The sequence below is a fragment of the Venturia canescens genome, chromosome 2, assembly GCF_019457755.1.
Source record: "Venturia canescens isolate UGA chromosome 2, ASM1945775v1, whole genome shotgun sequence".
NCBI lineage: Eukaryota > Metazoa > Arthropoda > Insecta > Hymenoptera > Ichneumonidae > Venturia > Venturia canescens.
In genome coordinates, this window is record NC_057422.1 from 28,648,568 (window position 1) to 28,674,842 (window position 26,275).

At 35.4% G+C, this 26,275-nt stretch overlaps 1 protein-coding gene, 1 long non-coding RNA gene and 1 pseudogene across 2 annotated transcripts; 1 reads left to right on the forward strand and 2 right to left on the reverse strand.

The window, feature by feature from the left end:
• Window positions 1–456: 456 nt before the first annotated feature.
• On the reverse strand, window positions 457–1,715 carry LOC122407182 (uncharacterized). Its single transcript, XR_006260167.1, has 2 exons — window positions 1,329–1,715; window positions 457–1,207 (listed from the first exon to the last, which is right to left on the reverse strand). It is a non-coding gene; the product is annotated as an uncharacterized lncRNA (long non-coding RNA).
• Window positions 1,716–2,860: 1,145 nt separating this feature from the next.
• On the reverse strand, window positions 2,861–26,102 carry LOC122407176 (ATP-dependent helicase brm-like; annotated as a pseudogene).
• LOC122407177 (uncharacterized) lies at window positions 5,014–7,171 on the forward strand. Its single transcript, XM_043413207.1, has 2 exons — window positions 5,014–6,796; window positions 7,041–7,171. The coding sequence occupies exon 1, from the start codon at window positions 5,033–5,035 to the stop codon at window positions 6,476–6,478; it is 1,446 nt and encodes a 481-aa protein (XP_043269142.1). The 5' UTR covers window positions 5,014–5,032; the 3' UTR covers window positions 6,479–6,796; window positions 7,041–7,171.
• Window positions 26,103–26,275: the final 173 nt, after the last annotated feature.

The following is a 26,275-nucleotide window of genomic DNA, read 5'->3' on the forward strand; positions in this document are numbered from 1 at the left end:
TCTTGAATTATTTTTACACATATTTACTTGGCAATAATGATTAAAAATTTTTGTTTCGATTTTTTATATTTTTATTTTTATGCCGACGAGTTCAAATTTTGAATTCACAAGTGTTTTTTGAAAAATTGAAGGCTGTACCATTTCAGTGTTTCGTAATATTGTTTTGTCCCAAATTTATTGTAAAAAAAAAATATTTTTTACGTGGTATTTGACAAATAAGCATGGCTGAATGTTTCACAGATGGCTTCATTAGCTGCAACAAATTGGCCAAAGCCAATAGCGCTACTTCCATGCTTATCCTAATGAACGGCTTCCCCAGTGTTTACCCAGGATGTTATGAGCACTTCGATTAATTGGCAAGTATTGGAGTCGTAATATTTTTCAAACGAGGTCTATCAGAATGATCTTGTTAAAATGGTGAAAATCATTGTCGACCAAGACGTAAACACAAACATCTTCGGAAAGATTTCTTTATTCGAATTAATATCGAAAAACGCAATATTATTATAATTTTTATTCGTTAAAACGCAAAGAAGCGAAAACAAAGGCATCATTTGCACGCACAGTTTTGAGTTCTTTCATCGCTTGATTAACATAACAATTTTTTTTTATTTATCCCTTCGCAAATATTCCTTGTATTTAGAAATGATGAATAACACAATTTTATAATATTTCCATTACAGGATGTATTTTTAGCTGGTCAACACTTGGTCAAATAACATTACCCTCTGCGACTTTGAAAAGAATGAACAAAGCGAGGGAACAGAAGTTGATAAATCGATGGAAGTTGGCAAAGTTGATAAAGTTGGGACCGAAAATAATATGAATGCTTGAATCGATGAGGAGAGATGAGTTGCAGCCAAAATGTTTTCTCTCAATCTTATGTATACGAAAGATTCAAATCGAACGAGCCTGATAAACTGAAATACACAAATAAAAAGAAATTGAGAAATAGATTGTACCGTGTTGTTGGATTTTTACTCCCAAACAAAAAGAACCGGTACGTTCGATCGAGGCTGTTGCGGACCAATTTGTGATAATAATTAGGGTAGCAGATCGTCCGATATCCATGCTCACTCGGCCCCTCAGACCCAACCCACCACGGGAATACCAAACAGTGTGAGAAAATCATTTCATCCCCTTCAATTATTATCACCGATTGCTACTACTATTCCTACTGCGTTCCAGTATTTAGCCGCTTACATATCTTTAAAGAGTGTGACATGTCGACAAGTATGGTAATCAAATATGCGACAGAATAATTGTAAGGAGCCTTACAGTAATATTTTTCATGATTTTATGATTTTTCATCAAATCAATAATCTTACATTATGAGAATGAGATAAGAAATCATTGATAAATGTCACTGAATGAACTTCCGAAGGGTATCAATGTTTGAGCCATATTCCTTTGCTTTATGCCAATAAAATTTTCCAGAGATTGACGATTTCTTAAAGAAAAAGCCAAAAGCAATTAAAACCTCAGAACTGGCAAGATATTAATATCAAAAAAATCTTTGGAGATTGTTAGAGCAATAGAAATGAATATTGAAAAATACTAAATGGTTATAGATAAACATGGAATTGAAAGAGAAACGATAATCGGTCCTTTTCGTAAAGCTGAGATTGAAATGTTCGTCTCTAAAATTACTAAGACACTAAAGATAATTACAAATCGATAAACACACTTTTATTTTATGATTCACCGAGTAAATAGAGGACTTGGAATATGCATGTAAACAAACTTCCAAAATGAATTTGTTGGAAAAATTTTCTTTATTTAGTAATATGAATAAATTATGAATATATAATAAATTGATGCTATTTTCCTAAACACACGCGTGTACATATATTTTAAAATAAATGATTTTACATAACATTACATATACAACTTGCATTAAATAGTATATTACACACCTAGGGAGGGAAAATAGACTACTTCAAACCGCGGGCAGAATTGTCACCCGGTTTTTTTTTTTTTTTGCCCGCGGTTTGAAGTAGTCTATTTTCCCTCCCTAGGTGTGTAATATACTATTTTTCACCGACGCGAATCCGAGGAATCGACGGGAAATTCTCCGAATGCTGAGATTTTTCCAGGGCGCGATAAGCAACAAAACATTTTTGGAATACTGTAGATTTACTCGAAATTTGACGACGCCTATTGGAGAAAGGCGTTAGTTACTTTCCGCCATTCCACCACATTACAACGGGATTGGCTGAAGACTAACTTTCGTAACCAATCGCGTGATTCCATTTTTCATGCAGAATAGGGGCGGGATAGCAGTGATTATTTGATTGAGTTTGGTTTCGGTAAAGTCGATGAAATTTGCCGGCTATACCATCGTTTTCAAAAAATAATAGGCTTGATAAAATATACGGCAGAACATTGAAATCTAAAGTGTCATGGATTAATTCATTCAATTTTTTAGTGACCGGTATTGAAGTGTTTTTTATTTTGATCCTTTTTCAATTCTTCGGTCCTTTTTTACCATAAATGAAAAAAGAAATGTTTATTTAATATTGGACAAGCGTGTTTTGTGTACATCCGAAGTTGGTGAAATTCGTGGGCTATGCCGTCGTTTCGAAAAAGTACAAATTTCTTCTGAACAAGTAAGTCGTCAAACAATTAATTTATCTATCGATTAATTGAATACAATCTTATCGGGACAAAAATTAGTTTATTTTGGTTGAATCTTTATGTAATGTTGTACCAAAGCTTCTGATTTTATATTCCTTTCATAAAAAAAATTAAAAAAGAAATTGATGAAATGCTTTGAAAAGCAATGGTTTTTACAGTCATTTTAAAGATCACTGCGAAGCTGAGGTGTAGGTTTTGTTGAGTTCGTTTTTAAAATATCATGTTTTGCCATCTACTATCAACATTTATTTATCATCAAATATTTAGTACACTCTGTCGAACTTAATACAAACTTCCAGATATAAATTCTGTACATAGGTTTTAATAATCATGAAGAGAAGAATTTTAATTGAATTTGCATAATTTTCATCGAAGATTCAAAACAACATGAACATGTATTTGGATTAAACTTCTATTCTAATAATTGCGGTAATTAAAGTTAAGTAAGATAGGTGAGAACAGTGATTGAAGTAAAAAGCATGAGAATTCAAGAATTTTTTCCAGTTCACAAGTGAAATTGCATTCCGTAGGCATAGATTCTGAAAAAATTGTCCACTCGCAGTGCAAAATTAGGTGTTACTATGATATTAAGTTTTTACAGCTTTCGAAGCCAAGTTTTACAATATTTCAAAACTTTTTATTCAATAAAGATGAAAAACGCAAAAAAAAACAATATTTCGATATTATTTCGGTTTTCAAATTTACGTAAAATCATATTAATCACTGTATTATACATTTGCAGGATCATTTCCAATATGCCTCGCCAAGCGAAGGTCTCGGTTGAAGACGCAGTTGAGGCGATCAAAGCATTTGCTTCACATTTCACCACCCCAGAGCTTCCAGCCTATACGTCTGATGTCTGGAAGGAAATGAGTAAAAAAATTAATGGGGACTGGTCCGCTCACAATTTTTATATCAACGTCAGAGAAGATCGGCGAGAAATCCTTAGCAAAGCACGAGCTGAATTAAATATAATGATAAGAAATGAAGCTACTGACAACATTGAATTCGAGGAATCTCTAAAATCAAACGCAACATTTGAGCGATCGTCGTCAGATGAAGAGCAATCGTCAGTCTTCGGATCAGATGCTGCTGAAACTTGCCAGAATGATTTGATCGAATTTAATTTAATTTTATCAGAGGAAAACTGGGACGTTATCAAACCATCTGAGCCACGTGGAAAACGTCAGAGATTGTACTTAACGAAAGGCGAGTGGACCAACGTGGTCAGCATAGCGTTATGGGAACAGAAAAAACTGCCCTGCGCCTTTTCATTCAAACGTTCTGATGTAAATTTAACTTCAAATGATACCACATACGTTATAAAAATGACTGGCGTATGTACCAGTAAAAAATGCAAAAATAAAATTTACGCGTATGGCGAGAAACACCCCGATCAGAAGGGTCTACGTTTAAAAGTCAAAACAAGCGAGGTACCTGCGGTCTTCCACGAACCGGTCAAGAGACATCTAAATGGAAACCGTCGACGTGAGGTGCAACGCGAATTAGAAGCAAAAGGTTGTAAAAACTGTCAACGAGAGCAGGCACGTTTGTACATGAAGGATGGTGACACGGTGCCTCCTTTTATACCAAACGACAATGTCCTGCGGAATGCAAAAAAAGAAAAAATTAACATGGATCTCAACGTACAAAAAACCCATGGAAAAGATGTTGTACAAACCATTTTGAAAATGTCGAGGACTCCAGAGTACGCAGGCATAATATCGTGGATCAGTGGAAGCCCTTTTTTTGTATTCTATTGCACTCCTGCTGAGATGAATGCCTACAAAGATTATTGCCGGATTACAAAAGACGCAGCAACAATTTCATTAGATGCAACTGGCAGTCTAATAAAAAAAATTGACCATGGCGATGGAGATCTCAGTGGTCATATATTTCTGTACTCGATTGTAATCAATTTTGAAAATACAACTTCACCGGTATATCAAATGCTCTCAGAAGCTAATGGAACAGATGTCATCATGTTTTTCTTGAACCACTGGGATCGTGCCGACGCACCAAAACCAAAGGTTGTCATCTGCGATTACTCCAGAGCTCTCCTTGCAAGCTTATGCAAGGTATACACCGGGTTCACAGTGAAGGAGTACTGTGAATGGACTTTCTCCATCGCCATCGGTGGTCAATTGATTAGATTTGGAAAGCCGGGCACGATTTATCGGATTGACGTTTCACATGTGACCCATATGGTTTGTCGTTGGAAATGTTTTAAGCCAGTGAGACGTTGCATTAAGGAATTCTTTGTTCGCTGCTTAGCCCTTATGGTTGATTCGACATCGCTTGAAGAATTTCGGGAAATTTTCGTCCTCACCTGTGCAGTAGGACTGCAAAATTACGAAGATAGTACAATGAATTTGAATGAAGTGCAAAAAATTTAATGGTGCAAAAAAAAAAAGCAGAGACAACTTTAAGTGTTGGTGAAAACTTGAATCCGTTTTACCTTCCAGATTTTGTTGAACGGCTCTTCATTTTAGCTAAGGAATTTCCACTCTGGACTGCTGCGATCATTTCGATTCTCATTCCACGCCCGATTCCACACCATGCCTCCTCTAGCTATGTCGAAGGACATTTTGGTGATTTGAAGACAAGAGTGCTCAAAAACACACCACCACCACTACGAGCAGATAAATTTCTGAAAATACACATTCGCGATATTTCTGGTCAAACATTACTGTTTGCCTCTAATATGATCATGTTCGATCGAAAAAATCACGCGTTAAAAGAAACAGGAAAGAACATTCATGAGCTTGAAGTGAAAACAACAGAGGATGCAACTGTAGAAAAAGAAGAATGCATCGAACAAAATATTTCGAATCGCAGTGCAGCAGATTTGATTTCTGTAGAAAACTGGAGAAATAAAGCATCGCATGGGAAAAAATATATATATAATTTAACGGACGACTCGTTTACTGATATTTGTGAGCCAATACTATCCTCATCTCACAATGTCAATAACAGTGACTTGCCTGTTGCAAGTTCTATTTTGGCATCAAATACGCTCAATAATTCGATCGATCATGATTACTGCAAACAGGATTCAATAACAGTGGTCCAGGACAAAAAAGGAATTAAAAAAGTTCAATCTCACCTATCCGAGAAAGTGGAGAATTCGATGGCAAGTCCTATTTTGGCATCAAATATGCTCAATACTTCGATCGATCATGATTATTGCAAACAAGATTCAATAAGAGTGATTCTGGAAGGAGAAGGAATTAAAGAAGTTCAATTTCTCCCATCCGAGACAGTAAAGAATTCGATCGCAGGCAGGTCTAGTCCTCTTCCTGAAACATTTTTCAATACCAAAACAGTCACAGATGTTTGCACTTTTCCGACTGAAGAAATTGTACATGGATATCATGGGAAAAATGAAATAAAAAAAAAGAAGTCTAAATATTACGAACCGTACCCGGATATCCGTCAGCGTAATATTCTTACTGCAAGTACAAGTAAACCTGTGCTCTTACCGAATGGTAGTATCTGCGATCAACCGATTAAAGTGGATGGTCTTAAGGTTTTTGTAAAAGCCACGTGTCCATTTGATTCGCTCGTACACATCTTGATGACCGCTGCTCTAGACAGTTCTGAATATGCCAGTATCCTGGAAAAATCAAATAACAAAACCTTGAGATTTGTTCATGAACAATGGAGTCACAAAAGAGGTCTTACGTCAAAGAGCAGAACTTCTAAAACATTTAGGATACACCTGTTCACCCGGACCATGTACATCGGAAAGAGTTTTCTCATATTTCTTGGATGCTTGGGACAGCATTGCAAATGTTGTAAAGAAGACTCTCGAATCATTTCCAAGTGTATACGTCACTGAAAAATGTACTAAATGTACTGGCACGTCATATGTGAAGCCTTACCTGAGCCCTAACCACAGAAAGATTGAAAAAGACGGGTTTGAAAAATTGGAATCCGCTGTTAACTTTCAACCCATTGTGTGCAATATGCAATGCCGAAAATGTGGATCAGAATCAACGACTTATACGAAGGCGAATGTCCATGTTTTCATCGATCTCGACATACGTTCTTATTGTGACAAATCAGGCATGACTCAGACTGGAATGACTTGCAAACTGACGCAATTGCCAACTTCTATCAGTCTGCCAATAAACAACGAATTACGATTACTGTACAGGTGAGTTTGTTTTGCTCTCAATTGATATAGTAAGAATGCTCTGATCAAAATTTTATAATGAAAGTTCAATAATATAATTTCGTTTTCACCAGATTTATCAAAACTTTAAAAATAGATGGACTCGAACTAAATTAAAACCTGTAATAAATGATATTAAATTGATTGCTGTTTTCATTCTGTTACACCTTATTCTGTCGAGTGAAATAAAATATGTAATTACCAAATAATATCGATCTTTTCACAGATTGGTTGGAGTTACGACCTTCCGTAATGCTCACTTCGTAGCGCACTGTCGCCGATCGACTGGAACGTGGCAAATATTCAACGATATGACTTTTAAAATTGGCAAGAGTCCACTGGCCACGAGTGTCGAACCGCATCTTGCAGTATACCTATGTGACCGGTATCCGTGACAGTATACATGATAGGCGTGAAAGTATCCGTGGCAATATCCAATTAGAAAACTATTGTTGTATTTTTGTTGAGTTTATTCCAGCTACATAATTTTTATTACACTTTAATTTCATAATTTAATAAATTATTGATTTATCTGGTCTATTTTTAGAGAGAAATATATATGATATACCCATCTGTTTCTCTAGGCTTGACAAGGACCAAAAGCTATTATCGAAATTAAATTTCCTGCCGTTTTTTTACTCATTGACTCAAAGTTCCACCGTCCCAATTTCTTTCGCGGTTCCCAGTGGACAAACACAAAATCCATCCTGCTTTGTGCTCTTTCTTAGATTCACGATCTTGTTCGTCTGGATCGATTGACGCTTCTTCCTCTCTTTCATTGTTCGTAATACCGTGCTAAAATTGTAAGAGATTCCCCTTTTTTTGCACGATTCCACTTTACACTTTAATTTCAGGACGATTGAAAAAATCAACTTTCATCCTCTATTGCAAATCTGTGGTTAACGGCTCGTTTGTCTGTCAGCTACGCTCGTAGATCGTATATTTTTCTTTACGAGCGTCCAGAAGCTTCAGCTGTCATCGATCTGGAAAATAGAACACAATAATTTTGCTCGTTTGAATGAATTTCCCATAACTCTTCTCAAAAGACACATTATCGTCAAGGGTAAAACATTTTTTCAGATTAGTACAGACTGGTCCTGTTTAAATATAGTCGAGTTTTTGTGAGAACTTTCTTAAAAAGAAAAAAATCAAATCATCAAAAACGCGATTGAGTTGACCTAAAAAAAGAATTTTATTCCATTTTTTCGAAAATTATGTTGAAAAATGAAAAATCAAAAAATATGTGACCAAAACCATCATTAAAAAAATTAATATCCCAGAAACTATCAGCCAAAAAAAAAATAAAAAAATCACCGAATTCTCCGAATAAGTACTAAAACATGTCACAATAACTTAAGCAAAATTTCCGATGCAACACATCAGTTGATAGGTGAATTTGGTATGGATTGCCCCTACTATTCTGTCTAAATCACAATTTCATTACGATACTTAATCACATTCATACAATGGCATGACGCACCTAAAAAATTTCTAGTGTAACAAATATTCCGTAACGTGATCAGCATCGATGTAACGAATGTCAGCACCAGGCCAAATTTCTTCGAAACTCATGCAGCTCTCGCATGGCACGCAAGCGTCGTCCTTAGCGCACATAGCAATAATGAAAGAAGTACCGACAGGAACCTCGAAATTACGAAGATGCGTGCATTCCTCCATCACTCCACGCCTGAACCCAAACTTCTAGCAAAACAACAAAAGAAAAAGATGATTTATAAATTCCAGTTTTTTATATTTTTTGAGCAAATTAAATTTATAACATGATTTATTTAAATTTTCTGTCGATTTTCAGCATGTTTCTAAAGAAGAAAAGGGAATAAAGGCTCAAAATAGCGGATTTCACCTTTCAGTTTATCAGGCTCGTTCGATTTGAATCTTTCGTATATATAAGATTGAGAGAAAACATTTTGGCTGCAACTCATCTCTCCTCATCGATTCAAGCATTCATATTATTTTCGGTCCCAACTTTATCAACTTTGCCAACTTCCATCGATTTATCAACTTCTGTTCCCTCGCTTTGTTCATTCTTTTCAAAGTCGCAGAGGGTAATGTTATTTGACCAAGTGTTGACCAGCTAAAAATACATCCTGTAATGGAAATATTATAAAATTGTGTTATTCATCATTTCTAAATACAAGGAATATTTGCGAAGGGATAAATAAAAAAAAATTGTTATGTTAATCAAGCGATGAAAGAACTCAAAACTGTGCGTGCAAATGATGCCTTTGTTTTCGCTTCTTTGCGTTTTAACGAATAAAAATTATAATAATATTGCGTTTTTCGATATTAATTCGAATAAAGAAATCTTTCCGAAGATGTTTGTGTTTACGTCTTGGTCGACAATGATTTTCACCATTTTAACAAGATCATTCTGATAGACCTCGTTTGAAAAATATTACGACTCCAATACTTGCCAATTAATCGAAGTGCTCATAACATCCTGGGTAAACACTGGGGAAGCCGTTCATTAGGATAAGCATGGAAGTAGCGCTATTGGCTTTGGCCAATTTGTTGCAGCTAATGAAGCCATCTGTGAAACATTCAGCCATGCTTATTTGTCAAATACCACGTAAAAAATATTTTTTTTTTACAATAAATTTGGGACAAAACAATATTACGAAACACTGAAATGGTACAGCCTTCAATTTTTCAAAAAACACTTGTGAATTCAAAATTTGAACTCGTCGGCATAAAAATAAAAATATAAAAAATCGAAACAAAAATTTTTAATCATTATTGCCAAGTAAATATGTGTAAAAATAATTCAAGAATTGAAAATCAACTAAATGAAATGAGATCTTGGAAAAATTTTCTACAAAGTTTAATCAATGGTATAAACATTTGACTATTTGGGCACCTATAAAAAATGAAAATTAGGTCAACCAACAGTGATCGACAAGTCAAAAAAGAACTTTTTTTTTCTGAAAGAAATATTGTTCCCATTTGGAGCCAGAATATTACGGTCAATCAAATCTATAAAACCCATAACTATACTTCGAGGAAAAGCCTCATTTTCATCAGCTACAATAACCTTGATACATTATCACTCCGACACAAGATACTGTTATGAAAAAAAAATGTAAATCTCAAAATCATTATTGCGTAGAAATATTCAGAATAATAATTTACTACTAATAATTGATTCTTGTATTGACAAAGTCTTGATGGAGAAAACAAGAATAATCACCTTTACACATTATTCTTGAGCATTTGACAGTACGGAAAAGTGAGGTTATATTTTAATTCCGAAGTACTAGAAAATCGATAGTTTTTCTCTACATGTGGCAGTATTTTCAAATCAAAACAAAATTAATGGTAGCACGTATTCCTAACAAATGTTTATGTATGCGAATTAAAATGCACAAAATACAGAAAAATGGGTTAAAAGGAATTTGAGGTTACCATCTCAAACTGTCATGCAGGATTTCCCCATGCTTTGGTGAAAATCTTAGTACGCGAAGTAGTTCGATAAACAGCATCTAAACGGCTACGAACCATGATTGAATACTTTTATCAAGAGACTCGGTAGAGTCTCGGGACAAGTACATTGACAGCCCTGTCGTCTGCTGGCCCGAGGCTCTTGCCGAGTATACTTTCTCTGAATAAAACGATTCGCCGTGGTGGGGGTAAAATTGGCAAGTGATTCTTTTGAATTACCGAAGTTATGAGTCATCTGAGGCTTTGAAAATTGAACTTTCAGCTAATTAAGAAATTCTCTTTCGATTGCGCCCAAAATCAACACGATCGGTGGCGTAATTGCTGAGAAAAAACTTTGCACGGGCTCAAGATTATGCAAAAGTTACTGACACATCACGAGTTCGACGTATACGTATACGCGTTTTGACGTAGTTAGTGGTAGTAGAGTTGTTGCCTCTACGCATTCTGATTGGCTCAACGATTAGTCCAGTCAAAATGCAGGAATGGAGCAACTTTCGAGGGGAAATCTGCAAACTTGATCTAAGACTAATTTGATGACGCTGAATCGAATGGTGTAAATTATTTTGCGATCAACCCCCGGCAACATTGAGAAAATTAGGGTTAAAAGTTTAAAACGCTTATAACTCGAAAGCTATTAAATTGATTGAAAAAATACTTGTACCATCGTTTTCGGGTGATAAAAATACGTAAGAAAGCACCCTGTTAATTTCCGATAACTAAAAAATTAATGGTTAAATAGTAAAAAACAACAGTGCGCTCGGGGTGAAAACCTCGAAACTTCGAAGGCTTCAAAACATATTAAATTTGTAGATAACTCGGGTTCTTTCTATTCTACGCGTTTCAGGAGGGTTTAATTGAACTTTGCAGAAAAAAATTATTTTTTTATACATTGTTTAAATATGGAAAAAATGCAATTGAATATTGAGAAAATACGCGTTGAGAACCGCTTTTAGAAAGAGACGCACTGTATGCTTTGCCGTTCGCACTTATAGAGAGGTCCTCTCTATCATCCGGCGCATGCGTTAAAATACGGTAGGCTCGGTAACACAAGTACGTAAAGTCTGTGTGAGTATGTGTGCGTTTTGTTTTGGTTTTCTATAGCACTCAAAACTGATGTGCTATAGAAAACAGAGTGCGACAGAGATGTACGCTATCCTCCATCCTTCTTTACGTCCCCAGTGGTGCTCGATATGCCAAATTTTGTCTTAAAAACCATTTTTCTCACTTATTTTTTAATTATCGGAAATTAATAGGGTGCTTTCTTACGTATTTTTGTCGTCCGAAAACGATGGTATAAGTATTTTTTCAATCAATTTAATAGCTTTCGAGTTATAAGCGTTTTAAACTTTTAACCCTAATTTTCTCAATGTTGCCGGGGGTTGATCGCAAAATAATTTACACCATTCGATTCAGCGTCATCAAATTAGTCTTAGATCAAGTTTGCAGATTTCCCCTCGAAAGTTGCTCCATTCCTGCATTTTGACTGGACTAGATGTCGGCTCCTCCAGCTGCTAGGCCGACCGCGGGTGAGGCTCAAGTGTTAGAAGGCCTAAAATAGCGAACAGGCATTCTGTATATCTATATATGCGTTATACAGAATGCCTGTTCGCCATTTTAGGCCTTCTAACTTTTGAGTCTTACCCCGACCGCGCTCAGACTCCGTAAATATTATATATATATATATAAACCATGTGTCAGTTTTCGATCATCGTATAAACAAACGGAGTTTTGTCATTATGGAATGCGTGTGGAATATATAAAAAAAACTTTCGTCATCTAACCAAGTGCATAGTACTAAAACCTGTGGAATGCTAAACTAAACCGGTATAAAAGCAGTCGCGTAAATGTAGTCTGGTGTGTGAAAAAGAATAAAATAAAAAAATACGCGGTGCATGTCGACGAAACTTTTTAAGATTTCATTAATTCGTTTGATTGAAAATAAGTTTATCATTTATATCTTTTGTGAATATAGGTTATAAGATATCAATACATCGATACGCACATCCGAAACCACACCCGAGACTTGTTTTCATACTGAACGTCATTTTGACAGGTGAGGTTATGATCCCCAAAGTGCTGTTGTGTGCGGACTCTAATTAATAAATGAAAATGGTTAGTGAAAATTGGTTAATGTATATTTTGTTAAAACTTGTGGTATACTAAACCGGTATAAAAGCGGCCGCATAAATGTAGACTGTGATCTGTGTGTGCAAATAAAACATATAAAAAAATGCGCGATTCATATATATGTCAACGAAACTTTTCAAGATTTCATTATTTCGTTCGATTGGAAATAAGTGTCAACTGAGATAATCTTTCAATTAAACCAGAGTTCGCGGAATATTGTCCAGTGTAAATATATCATCAGTTGCGTGATTACATATCATGTGTAATAATGTAGGTCATATATACGAGTTCCCTTTGATAGCTGTGTGGTAACGAACCGGCCGGGGTTTGACGTTACGAAGTGTGGGACAAATGTAGCAAACGTTCGCATAGTTAGTGAATAATATGAATAAGGCAAATCAGTTTATCAAAATAGGTCTGGAAGTTGTAAGAAAAAATGTTCGTCAACCTATAACGTCAAATTTTCTTTTTGCGATCTGAAATATTATGGTTGATAATTAATAAAACAAGAACACACGGAACTGTTAGTATATATTGAGACGATCCACACCCATCGATCACACCGCAACCTATTGTACCGACGCGCTAGAGCGCGGTACGACAATTAATCAATAGAGGCGACAGCGCCTGGGCGCGTTATCGACCCATCAGCACAGGGATCCTCGCATAGATTCGAGCGTAAAACAATTTCTTTAAATTTCAATAAAACAAAAGCAAACCCAATACAAATAAGCATCCAAGTTATTGCGAAACTATACCCATTTCAAATGATGGAACCTCCTTACAGAAAATGAGATTAAAATTAAGAAAAATTCTAAAATGAAATTATCACAGATCCTTTCAAATTTAAATGTACTTCGCGCGCCTCAGGCAACAAGCGCACATTCGCCAATCAAGAGGTCCGAGCCAATCAACCAATAGCAAAGAACATACGACACAAAATTTAACCAATCGGGAAATTTAAGAAGGTTTGAGATGAACTTGATTGGTGAATGGGCGTAATTGTCGCAATGCGACAAAATTATTATGATAGTTGGTCGTTGTTTCGCGTGAGTATAAAAAGCCCATGGAAACTGGCCTCAGGAGCCAGTCTTGCCCTCATCACGCTTGACTCGCTTCCGCACGCCGATCTGAGACTGAGCAACTCAGATCCGCACACGCAATTACGCCGACTCTGGCCTGGAAAACCAGAGTCCGCATACGCAAAATATAAAGAAAACACTCAGGAAGCATTCTCATACCACCAACCCACGCTAACACGGCAGGCACCATTCGGGAACGTTTGGGATCAGGACTGTTAGTGTGAGTCTCCGATCTAGTCAGGAGGGCGGGTGTGGCGTGGATACGTGTCACAACCAGATTTCTGGCTAGATTACTCATCCTTGTCTATCAAGAGGGCTGCGATCGAGCGGGTACGTTCGATCAAAAGATTCTTGGTGGACTCCTTACCACTCATCCCAGGAGGGCCCGGGTAGTGCGGATGCGTACTACTCTATGAATCCTGGGTGGGTTCAAATCCATTCGTCAAAAATCTTGGCTTCCTGAGTTTAGAGTTTATCAATTACGAGACTTTATCAATTATGAATTAAAACTGCGAATATCAATTAAAATTGCGAAACCTTATAAATTAAAATTGCGAAACTATATCAATTCAAATTGCGAAACCTTATAAATTAAAATTGCCAATCTTTATCGATTATGAATTAAAATTGCGAATATCAATCAAAATTGCGAAACCTTATAAATTAAAATTGCGAAACTTTATCAATTATAAAATGTCATACAATTGCGAAACTCAATCAATTATGAATTTTCTTCAAAATTCCGAATCCTTATGAATTGTCATAAAAAGTGCGAAAGATTATCAATCCCGAATTCTCTCAATCTGGCGAAACTCTATCATATTTGCGAATCTTTATAATTTTGCGGAATTTTATTATATTTGTGAACTCTCTTATTTTGTTTTTTTTTTTGCGAAACCTATTATAGTTGCGAACTTTCATAATTTTACGAAACTTTATTCATTTGCGAGCGTTTGGGTCATTATAAACTTATCAATTATAGAATCTTTGCGAGCGTTTGAGTCATTATAAACTTATCATTTATAGAATCTTTGCGAGCGTTTGAGTCATCATAAACTTGTCATTTATAGAATCTATGCGAGCGTTTAAGTTATAATTCGAAAATTGCTGGGATTGAACGTGCGGAGTGTCAAATTTGTTTTTATACACCAACACAAAACAAACACGGACTCTGAATAAAAATTTCTTTTGTTATCCTTCAACATCTTCTCACATCACTCTTGTTCTGCTTTCATACCTGCTTCGTAATCTACACTAAGCTCGAATCTACGCGTAACGTGGTGTTCTGTCACCAAAAGGACCGTTACAATATATAATGTAAGAAACTCCAATCGAATAAATGTTTTCTAATTTATTTCTTGTGTCATCGGTATTTTTGAATATTCCCACATTTTGCTTCCTATTGAGTTTGGCTCTGCTCTTTCCGATCCTTGTTTTGACTCCATCGGTTTGCAGCGGATCGATACATAGTATTAAATGGTTGCCTAATATGTGTCCTATAATTTTCTACTATTTCTTCATGCTGATTGTGGTAACATGATTCAAGTGGTTTCCGACTATGATCATCAATCGCACATTTTATATATCAGATTCTTAAAACAGTTTCTGGTGTTGATATAAGTGTTGTTATACTTTTTCCACCTGGTCTGTCGAGTAATAAATTTTGAAACTTCTTCCAAAAAGTCTTTGGATGCTTATTTTGCTGATGATATGAAAAGTCGTATCTTGGGAATGCTGTATGCAAACACAAATTTTGATAACAAAACTTATGGAATGACATTTATGTTGAGTATTTCCACTTTGCAAACTACAAATATGGAATTATTATAAAAAAAATTCATTCGAATAAGTCTACTGTTGCTCAGTTTTGGATGCGATCAAATATAATGCCAACCAACATCCCCAGAAACTTACAGAATTGCTGAATGCAATGTGCGCTATGTCATTTTAATGTAACATCATGACTTTTGACAACTTTTCATTATAATGCTGTAAATTCGGATCATTGACATACTGCAAAAATCTGCAAACTATACAATTTAAATACTGTGCCATTCATTTTACATTTTGACTCTAACTGTAACATATATATGAAGTAAAAAATTGATTATAAAAGTCTTCAGTTGCTCATTTATGGATAGATTTGAAATTGCTGTCTTCGAAGCTCATCGCGCAGATACATTGACTCTGAAATTTCTGTGGATAAATATATATGCGACGGATCACCTCTTATCTTTGATTATGGTAATATGTCATGGAACTTGGTTCGGCAAGGTTTTAAGTGTTCCTTTTCAAATAGTATTGAAGTTTGTATGACTGATACACAGTGAATACTTCCAAACTTTGATATTTCTGTGTTGCAGCATGTGTGCCAATCATTCAAATCATTTACTCCAACCGTATCATGTAATCTAGAAAATTTATCACAAAAGTCTTCCGCTTTTCTAAATACTTCAATTTTCCTTTTTCTACTCCATTGTGAGTTTTCGAATTTCTAAATTCATTTCTGAATTGTCCTGAAATGGTTTTCCTCCAAAACCAATGCAGGTACCTTAAACGTCTTTGAATTCTGTTGCTCTGTTGAATTAAGTTCGCTTAGTTTTTTTTGCTGCTTTGAGTTCTGGCATAATAAATGTTAGAAGTTTTCAGGTACTTTTTTTCAGCAACTATCAAACTGTGGATAATTGGATCTCAGCGGCCACTTGCAAACTTTGGAAATATATTTCATTGGGGGCACGTTTTGGATGAAATGAAATCTCTAGATTCAGAATGCAAAAGCGACATTCAAAGTGGGCAAATCTGTTGGATTTTTCGTGTCTTGAATTTGATCTATCTTTCATTTGAATTTTGAAGAAAAGGGATAAATGAAATCTGTTCTATTAAGGAAATCTTTACGTCAGTTGTTTCTTGGTATGAAGACTTGGAAAAAATCGGCAAAGGCCAAGGACAGACCGGTGACGAAATATTTCCAGTACAATTTTGACGAAAAATAGATCTTATTTCGTGGAAACTAACGTTATAAGCCGAAAATCATATTACGGCCCACAACACGCATTTCTTCATGCTCTTGGGTTCCCAATAGACAAAACATATTAGAAGACAAGGAGAAAAATCACCAAAGTCCAAGACCAAACCAGTGCCGAAATATTTTCAGTACAATTTTGAAGAAAAATTGGTCTTTTACGTGGAAACCAACATTATGAACCGAAATTCATTTCTCGGGCCTATCATCCCGGATTCCTCCATGCTGTTGAGTTCCTAATAGGCATAACATATTAGAGTATAAGGAAAAAAATCGCCAAAGTTCAAGGGCAGTCTTGTGACGAAATATCTTCACTACAATTTTTACGAAAAATTGGTCTTTTATGGTGGAAACCAACTTTATAAGCCAAACATCATACCGAGGGAAAATAAGATTGGGAAAAGTACATTTATGGTCCCTTATTTGCTGATAATTTCATGAAAAAGATTATCCCATAAAAATTGTTCGTATGAGAATGGAATCTATAAAAATATACTAAGCAAATAATTCATAGAAATTTATACTAAAATCCTATAACCGTCATAACATAAATGAGGAACTTTTGAGAAAAAAGGCGTGATATCAAACCTTAAACTTCCCCTAGGGAAAAAAAGGTTGGGACAAGTACATTGATGGTCTCTTGTTTCTAGATGACATAGAAAAAAGACTCAGAACCAGGAAAAAAATTCTATAGAAATAATAAACGAAAAATTGAAAAGTTCAAAAAAATTCAACAAAAATAAAAAATAATCGAAAAAAATTCTGTAAAGAAAAATAAAAAATTTTCAAAAAATTCATAAATATTGGACAAATGGAAAAATGTACTATCCAAGTTACATGCAGTATAAAAATGTATGATATCAATTGGAGGCCAAGTTTTTATTGATAATTTGGAATATTTATCCAACAAATCGGAAACTTTAATTGAAATTTATGATAATTATTTTCAAGAAAAAAGTTAATGAAAAAAAGTCATAACGGAAGTTACGTGCAGTACTAAAATGTATTATATCAATTCGAGGTCAAGTATTTATCAGTTATTCGAAATATAATCTCCGGCGACAAATGAGCGTTGAGAATCCTTGTCGGGCTCACAACGTTTTATCAAAATTACTAAAAAATGAATGAAAATAAAATCATTAAAAATTCACATGAAAATCATTCGTTACTTCAATAAGGTACACACTTTAAAGAATCGATTCCCCTCCGGCTTTCACGATCTCCTGGTATTATTCACAACATTCAACTTCGATTGGATCGGTACAAATTATGTTCAAATACGTCTTAAACGTACTTGTCCGGCCCATCACTTTTTATTCAAATTAATCATTCGAAAACAAATCAAAAACGATGTTAATGCATGTGTTAATATCAAGGAACAGTAATTCCCGAGAAAATAATTTTCCTTCGAATCACTCTTGTCAAAATGAAACGGAAATGAAAGATGAAGTTGATTAATCTATTTATATTGTATGGAGTCATAATTCACAACAAAATCATTTTTCTCCAAATTCCAGGAATCCACGTGTCGTACTCGACTAGTGATATTTATCAAAATGTGTACGTGACTATAGAAAAAAAAACATTTCATGGCTGAGTAGGTTCGAAAATTTCTAGTAATGTGCCTGATTATTTCTCATTTTCATTGGTTCTTACCGAATGGTATGTGTTCACTGAAGAAAATGAGAAGTGGATATTGCTATACGAACTTGCGAACAATCAAGTTCAAATTACTTGGAGATATTATTTTTATTTCTATCGATTTTATTATATTTGTCATTATAGAACAGTCCTGATTTGTTTTCGACTGAGCAATTTGAATAAAAAGTGATGGGCCGGACAAGTACGTTTAAGACGTATTTGAACATAATTTGTACCGATCCAATCGAAGTTGAATGTTGTGAATAATACCAGGAGATCGTGAAAGTCGGAGGGGAATCGATTCTTTAAAGTGTGTACCTTATTGAAGTAACGAATGATTTTCATGTGAATTTTTAATGATTTTATTTTCATTCATTTTTTAGTAATTTTGATAAAACGTTGTGAGCCCGACAAGGATTCTCAACGCTCATTTGTCGCCGGAGATTATATTTCGAATAACTGATAAATACTTGACCTCGAATTGATATAATACATTTTAGTACTGCACGTAACTTCCGTTATGACTTTTTTTCATTAACTTTTTTCTTGAAAATAATTATCATAAATTTCAATTAAAGTTTCCGATTTGTTGGATAAATATTCCAAATTATCAATAAAAACTTGGCCTCCAATTGATATCATACATTTTTATACTGCATGCAACTTGGATAGTACATTTTTCCATTTTATGAAAATATACATGAAAATACAAATGTAGTTTGCTAAATGATACGGTTCCTATGTACATTAAAATTTTGGATTAATTTATTCTCACTAAATAGCATCAAAATGAGATCGCGGTTCGCAATAACGTCTTCGTGATTTCATGAAAAACTGTACACGCGTTAAAAAATCACAGGGACAAAATTCATTTTGAGAAATAAGAATATTCGAAGAAAGAAAAAATAATACATTCGATCGTTGATAATAACGGTTGGTTCTAATGATGACCAATTTCACATAAACGATTGCAAGATATTTCATAAAAAAATCCTAAACAATCAGCATGCAGACTCGAAAAGAATATGCTCGAAAAAATCGAGGAAACGACAAAACAACGATCAATACCTTTTCAACATTCGTGTTGCCTTTAACGGAGGTTTCAAAGAGTTGAATAATAAAACGTTCAGCATCCATGATAAGTTTGTATCTCGTGCTGCTGCCAGAATTCTTCCACAGAGTTTACGGTCATTAACCGGAGCACTCGGACCTCGTATTTCTGTCCTATTCTGTGAGCTCGATTCTGCGCCTGCAAATCATGATGAGGATTCCATTTAGAATAAAAAATAATAACGGTATCGGCAGCTTGAAGATTGAAGACCGAGGTTATCGGTTCTCGTGGACAGAAGAAAGAGGAAGTAGGAGAATTCAGGATCGTCAATTTCTTTAAAAGATCACCTCTGTCCTCGACTTTCGTCGTACCATTAAGACGAAGTTACACGAATCCTCTCCGGCTAAGATAATCTTCCATTATGTTCATTAATTGTGTTATTCAACAGAACAACAGTACTCAATGGTTGATTGCTATAAACTTGGGCAGCATACGATCGAGAAGCTCGAATTTACCAGAAGCCCGATAAAGATCGGGACCTGATACAAAAGATGTGCCCCCGGTTCCAATGCGTTCGCAATGCTTTTCATCGATAACTTGAAATATGAAGAAATGAATACAGAGTTTTCACATTTGTACTATCGTGTTCATCAGAGCTTTCGCACCACCTTTACCTTCTCTGAGCCATCGGTTAACAAAACACCCTTGCTCTGCATGTGCTTATACAAAATTTTTTGAAGTCCAGACATGTCGAGCACTTGATAATGTACTCGACTTTGTCAAGCAGTTGCACCTCGATTTTTTTTTCAAACAACGCAACAAGAAAGGCCTAAGAACTTTATGCAAATGGCGAATAATGGGAACAGTTTTTTCTTTGTTGAGCTCGAATGTTCCGCCAGTCGTAGAGAAAAAGTTCAGAAGGGCCCGAAGCTGATCAGGCAATTTCTTCTGCAGCGGTCACCAGTCAGAAGAAGCCGATGAGGCGCGAGATAATGAATATTCAATAGTTGCGCGAGCTTACATTGATGGTTCTTCATTTTGTGATCCTCATCAATTATCATGTATTTCGATTGAAGTTTTGCCAAAACGCCTTTGTTCTTAACCATATATTCGTCCGTTGTCAAAAGAACGTTGAACTTTGTTGTACGCATTTGCGCCGCCTGAATTGCCCTTCTCACTATCGACAAACCCTTGTAGAAAACTAAGATGACATTCGGTGCCCATTTCTCAAACTCGAGTACCCAATTCGACAAAGTTCTGTAAGTTGAAACATCAACGAGTTCAAACGAATGTAACAGATATCACCCACATTTATATTAAAGGTACCATTATTTAGTCCGGCTTAGAAATTCTGACATGAAATATGAGAAGAATTTTGGTTCCTTACAAAAGTAGGACGATAATCAAAAACGGTCCATTCACTTCCTTCAGCTCCATCAGATAAATAACAAGGACAATCGTTTGGATTGTTTTGCCAAGATCCATCTCGTCCGCAAGAATACCGTTCGAATTATTGTTGAATGAGGACACCAACCAGTCAAGACTCTGAAACAAATCATCAAGAGACGCGGTAGCGGCTCGACGCCAAGTATTAAAAGGAAAAACTGCAGCGCAAAAGAAAAGCCAGCGCGAGCCCTGCCGCTACTCTTATATACGCGAATATGCCGGTTTTATGACGTCATAGAATTTTCAAATGGCTCTCACAAATAAACCATTTCATAAAAGAACTTGAAAATTTGTGACGATTTTTTTTCGATTTTTCTCTTTCCATTGGTCTTTGTTGCAAGTAAATCCGTCCAGTAGATCCTGAGATATGTAACGTTAGTGATTTAAAATCCATCATTTCGGGATTTTCATTTTCTTAGAGACAGAGGGGCGTAAGTTACGCTTGTTTACATTTGGACTTACGTCCTTTGCACGATTTCTTACTTTTGTCACACTCTACGTCACGCACTACGCTGAACGCGGCTACCCCCTCTCCTTCTGCGTCGCCGAGCGAGAGAGACAGAGAATGGGCGCACAGCGGGGGCAATACCAACTCCTGGTTTGCGCATAAAATATGTATATAATTATTATATAATATATATTTTATTTATTAATATTAATTAATAATAAAATATTATTATAATAAATATTTTATTATAATTAATATATAATATAGTATATATATTATATTATACAATATATAATATAAAATGATAATAATATAATAAAACAAAAAAATTGAATAATACAAATAACATTAAATAATAAATAATAAAAATAAAAAAATATAAAATTCTGGTCGACGCCGCTGGATTTTTCGAGGATGTCTAGGGCGATAGATCATGGGTTTTGGAGGACTAGGTTTAGGTACATTCTATCGCGAACTTCGATTTCTAGGTGGACGACCCCATAGTTTTTTATGTCCAGATATATTCCTCCATGGTTTTCGCGATCGAGGTTGACGGCTCCACAGGTTTCGATGTACAGGTATGTTTCTCCATGGTTTTCGAGGTCTCGGATAATTCCTCTATGGGTTTGGATGTCTAGGTATATTCCTCTATGGTTTCTGATGTGCAGGTGTATTTCTCCATAGTTTTTAATGTCCAGGTGTATTTCTCCATAGTTCTTGATGTCTAAGGTATATTTCTCCATGGTTTTCGTGGTCTAAGTATGTCTCTTCATGGTTTTCGCGGTCGAGGTCGACGGTTCCACAGTTTTCGATGTCTAGGTATGTTTCTCCATGATTTTCGTGGTCTAGGATAATTTCTCCATGGGTTTTGATGTCTAGGTATATTCCTTCATGGTTTTCAATGTCTAGACGTGTTCCTTCATGGTTTTCGTGGTCCAGGTATATTCCTCCATGGTTTTCGTCATCCAGGTATATTCCTCCATGGTTGTCTCGGTGTAGGTAGATTCCTCCATGGTTTTCGTGGTCTAGGTATGTTTCTTCATGGTGTTCGTAGTCGAGGTCGACGGTTCCACAGTTTTCGATGTCCAGGTATGTTACTCTCGGGTTTTCGTGGTCGAGGATAATTCATCCATGGGTTTGGATGTCTAGGTATATTCCTCCATGGTTTTGGATGTCCAGGTATATTTCTTCATAGTTTTAAATGTCTACATATGTTCCTTCATGGTTTTCGTGGTCCAGGTATATTCCGTCATGGCTTTTGATGCTAGGTCAACAATTCCATAGTTTTCGATGTTTGGTTATGATTCTCCATGGTTTTCATGGTCTAGGTCGACGGTTCCATTGTTTTCGATGTCTACGTCGACAGCTCCATGGTTTTCGATGGCTAGGTATATTTCTCCATGGCTTCCGTCGTGCTGGTATGTTTTTTCATGCTTTTCGAGGTCTAGATCAACGGCTCCGTAGTTTTCAATGTCCAGGTATGTTTTCCCATTGTTTTCGTGGACTAGGTTGACGACTTCATAGTTTTCACTATCCCGGTCGATAGCTCCATAGTTTCCGATGTTAAGGTGAATTTGTCCATGGTTCCCGATATGAAAGTCAATGGCTCCATAGTTTCCGATAGTGTGGTGAGTTTTTCTAAGGTTTTCGATATCTAGGTCGTCGGCTCTATAGTTTTCGATGTCTAGGTGGATGCCTTCGTATTTTTCAATATATATTCGACAATTTTATATTTCCCGATATTTAGGTAAACGGTGCAATGGTTTACGATATATTTCCTCATAGTTATCGATATCTAGATCTGCGATTTAATAGTTTGCATTGACGAGGCAGATTCAGACGTTACAGAAGACCATGAAAAAATATCACTGGACACCAATAACCATAAAGCTGTGGTCTTAGACATTGAATACCATGGAAACATCTCCTTGGACATTGCAAACCATTGACAGTATCCATGTCAACATGGAATCCATGAATGAAAAGAAGATAGTTTCAAAAATCATTTTTCCAAGTAAACAAGTGGAGCTTTTCAAAAAAGGGAATAGAAAATGAAAATATCATCCCATTGCATAGGTATTTCCCAATCTTTCATTGGAAAATTCGATTTGCTGAATGGATAATCAAAATCGTCACCATTATTGCTTGTAAAAGGTTTCAACTCACATGAACATAACCGCACAGTTTTCGTCCGTCTACATAGAAAAATTGGCTGTGTCGATTGCTTTTGGCACATAGAGAAAAGCACTCAACTTGAAACAAATCGTTTTAAAAATTTTCGTCGAAGACGAGGAATGTATTTTTTTTCTTAAGTAAATATTGTCACGCCTCTAAAAAATAAGCTAAATTAGAAAAAAAAATAATTGACAAAGTAAAAAAAGAACGCCAATTATTAAAAGGTCGCGACCGTAGTTTCCAATAATTTTCTATATTTGCATTATCAATAAAAAACTTTAAAATATAAAAAAAAAATGAGATCGTTTTCTGAAGTTGACAAATATAGTGAATGAAATACGATTCCTATATAGTTGTCACGTCTCGCAAAAAGAAGTGAAATCAGTAAATATTAAAACTTCAAAAAGTAAAAAAGGCACGCCAAGTATTAAAAGGTCGTGACCGTCGTTTTAAATGATTTTCTATATTCGCATTGTCAATAAATAAATTTTAAAAAATGTTTAACTGTGAAAAAATATGAGATCTATTGTAACATATTCAGTGAATGAATTACGTTTTCTGTAGGAAATCTGAATTTTGGAAATAAAAAAAAATGAGATCATTTTCTAACGTAGCCAAGTACAGTGAATGAATTAAGGTTCTTGTGGAATTCATTCGTGTACACTTTTAGCCCTAATCTCTCACTTATTCAGAAAAATTGTCCAGCAAACGTCACAGAGCAACAAAGGTTTCTCGAATGATTCTGCAATTATTAAGAGATTATCATCTGTTTTTATGCTAGCTCGGGTTATAAACTTAAAACAGTTTACGCGTACAAGTGCATGCATTGTATCTATACGATGAACTGCACAAATTCATTTTCAACATTACACACAAGCTTGGCGTGCATGGTTTTCAATCGGAAGCTCGGGAAGAGACAATTGTTCAAATTTACTATGAAAACAATAATTAATTAGAATTGTATGAACGAGTGGGAAAAAACCGATCCCCCAATAAAATAAGAGGGGCCCTGTTATATAATGATTTGGTAAACAATACAGATGGGTGAAATTTGTGGATAAAATTGAACAATTAAACGAACGGATAAAGAAATGAAATCAATCAATGCCTTTATATGCCTTTATCTTGTACGGATAGATACGGCCATTCTTTCATGCCCATACGCATTTTAATTTATCCACGCGTCACTTTCACTCGTTTGTCCGTACACTCTTTTTTTTACCAAATGGGCAGATGATTGGATGAATTACACAAGTATTGAAATGGATGAACAAAGAAGTAAGCTGTGTAAGCATTGATTTGAGAAAAGAAAATGCGTTGAATACGAAACATTTGGAGTAATGAATTTATCAGTCAAACTAGTCAAGAATAGATATTTTTCTTTGTGTACACAGCGCGGGATCTCACGTCGAACTACTCAATAAAATAGATGGATGGAAAAGGGATGGCAAATTAAAAAACAATTACATGAGAGGATCATCAATTTTTCTTCAAATATATGGACGGATGAGGCATTCCTTCGCCGAGCTTCCGATTGAAAACCATGCACGCCAAGCTTGTGTGTAATGTTGAAAATGAATTTGTGCAGTTCATCGTATAGATACAATGCATGCACTTGTACGCGTAAACTGTTTTAAGTTTATAACCCGAGCTAGCATAAAAACAGATGATAATCTCTTAATAATTGCAGAATCATTCGAGAAACCTTTGTTGCTCTGTGACGTTTGCTGGAAAATTTTTCTGAATAAGTGAGGGATTAGGGCTAAAAGTGTACACGAATGAATTCCACAAGAACCTTAATTCATTCACTGTACTTGGCTACGTTAGAAAATGATCTCATTTTTTTTTATTTCCAAAATTCAGATTTCCTACAGAAAACGTAATTCATTCACTGAATATGTTACAATAGATCTCATATTTTTTCACAGTTAAACATTTTTTAAAATTTTATGATATACGCCAATAAAACTTTATTTCCCCATGACTTAAGCCTTCGAAAAACTTACGTCAATTTGATATACTTCGAGTTTTCCATTGACCATAATAAATGCTTCTTGATGCATTGATGCTTCTGTGCCGTTGGTCCATTCACCTTGCGTAAAATACCATCTTTGACGTTTTCCATGTGGCTCAGATGGTTTGATAACGTCCCAATCCTCCTCTGATAAAATCAAATTCAATTCGATCAAATTATCCTGGCTAGTTTCAGCAGCATCCGACCCGAAGACTGACGATGTTGCGTTTGATTTTAGAGATTCCTCAAATTCAATGTTGTCAGTAGCTTCCTTTTTTATAATTATATTTAATTCAGCTCGTGCCTTGCTTAAGATTTCTCGCCGATCTTCTCTAACGTTAATGTAGAGATTGTGAGCTGAACAGTTTCCATTAATTTTTTCACTCATTTCTTATTTTCACACATCAGATGTACAGACTTCGACCAAGACCTTCGCTTCGCGAAGCAAATTAAAAATGATTCTCTGCAATAATATGATTTTACGATCTAAAACTGTTTTTTGTTGTGCCACAGATCGGATCTTTAAATAGAGAAAAAATACCTAACTGTTACCTTTTTTACGCTTCTGTTCCAAACTCGTTTTCTTTTCTGCTCCATTTTTTGTGCTGTTCAACTTCAACCATTTCCATAAGATTGCTGATGTACTCGTCGGTTTGTGAGAATAGGAAAGCCAAACGTTTGCCTTTTTTCAATCAATGTGCTTCCATAACTATCTTCGTCCTTGGCCTTGAAACGACGCAAACGCTCTTTTTCATTCATCACGTATGCGGTGTTGTTTCTTCTTCTTCTTCTTTTTGTGGTTGGCTCAGGTCTAAGCTTCAAGAGCTGTGAGACCATACGAATTCTGTATAGTTAGGGGAATAAAACAACATTTCTTATTTTTTATTGTTGCTATATCTTGGGAATTATTCTCGCAATTTTTCGCCGTTATTATTATAATGTTCAAAAAATTATTTTATTAATAGTAAATTAAAAAAGATTGAGCGTATAGTTGGCGGA